Source organism: Cariama cristata, unplaced genomic scaffold (assembly GCF_000690535.1).
Source record: "Cariama cristata isolate BGI_N322 unplaced genomic scaffold, ASM69053v1 scaffold34703, whole genome shotgun sequence".
Classification (NCBI taxonomy): Eukaryota; Metazoa; Chordata; class Aves; order Cariamiformes; family Cariamidae; genus Cariama; species Cariama cristata.
The window spans coordinates 550-1,602 of record NW_009609531.1 but is presented as its reverse complement, the minus strand read 5'-3'; the positions used below and the strand labels follow the sequence as shown (position 1 = coordinate 1,602).

At 63.4% G+C, this 1,053-nt stretch overlaps 1 protein-coding gene across 1 annotated transcript in view; it reads right to left on the bottom strand.

Annotated features, from left to right (window-relative positions):
• Positions 1-3: 3 nt before the first annotated feature.
• The window catches only part of PDZD7 (PDZ domain containing 7), a gene marked incomplete at both ends in the record, with an annotated part of 1,508 nt that continues 458 nt past the window's right edge, over positions 4-1,053 (bottom strand). Inside the window, 3 exons of the mRNA XM_009697561.1 lie at positions 4-74; positions 288-464; positions 775-949. Coding sequence (XP_009695863.1) covers positions 4-74; positions 288-464; positions 775-949 — 423 coding nt within the window. The remainder of the gene's footprint in view (positions 75-287; positions 465-774; positions 950-1,053) is intronic.

Below are 1,053 nucleotides of genomic sequence, written 5' to 3'. Positions count from 1 at the left end.
TGACTCCGTTGGCTGCAAGGACGTGGTCTCCCACCCGAATGCCGTTCTGCTCTGCCAGCCCCCCGGGGTCCACCCTAGGGCAGCAGGAGGGGAGCAGGATGGGGCTGAGTCCTCGCTGGAGCCCTTGCTCCTGCCCCACACCTCTGCCTGTGTGACCCTGTGCCCCAGCACCCACAGTGGTGATGCCCATAGCCTTATGAGGGTTGGGGGCTCAGCCAGGGAGGGGGTGCCGAGCCCCAGCATGGGCACAGCGGTGATCAGGGCCCCACGTCCCCCTCGTGCCATACTTGGAGACGTAGATGCCGAGGCCGAACTCCCTGCCGCCGCGGATGTTGAAGCCCAGGCAGTAGTCGTCGGAGGTGGTGTAGAGGTGCACGATGCGCCGCAGCCCATCCTCAGAGCCGCTCTCTGATGGTGTCGAGCCACTTTTCTCCACCACCAGGCGCCTGTTCACCACATCCACCCTGGAGCACGGGCACAGTGTTGAGGGGGGCTCAGAGGTCTGGCTCTCGTCCTCCAGCAGGATGTGGCCATTGGTGTCACCCAGTGGAGGAGCGCGATGGGGATGGGAGATGTTGAGGATGGGGCTTGCACCCACCCTGCCTGCTCCGGACCTTCCTATCCCATCCCGTGCCCCACCCTGGGCTCTCCCCACCTTTGTCAGAGACCTCCAATATCCCCGCAGGGTCCCCCAGCACCCCCCACTGAGCATCCCTACCATGCCCTCCATGGGGTTGGGCTTTGGGGTGCTGGCATGGGAGATGCCCTGCTCACCACGCTGTCTTTTCCTTGGAGAACTTGATGCCCGGCACGCGGCCCATCCGCCGGACCACCATGCGGAGGCGGTTGTTCCCGGTGAGGACCTTGACGGCACTGCTCATGGTGATGTTCTCCAGGCTCACGCTGTTCACCTCCGTGATCTTGTCACCAACACACAGCCCAGCCTGCTCTGCAAAGGACACACGGCTTGGCTGGGCATCTGACCTGGCAATGATGCCTTTGTTTGGTGTTCCCTCCCTAAATGTGTCCCCAACCTGAACCAAACCCATGGGA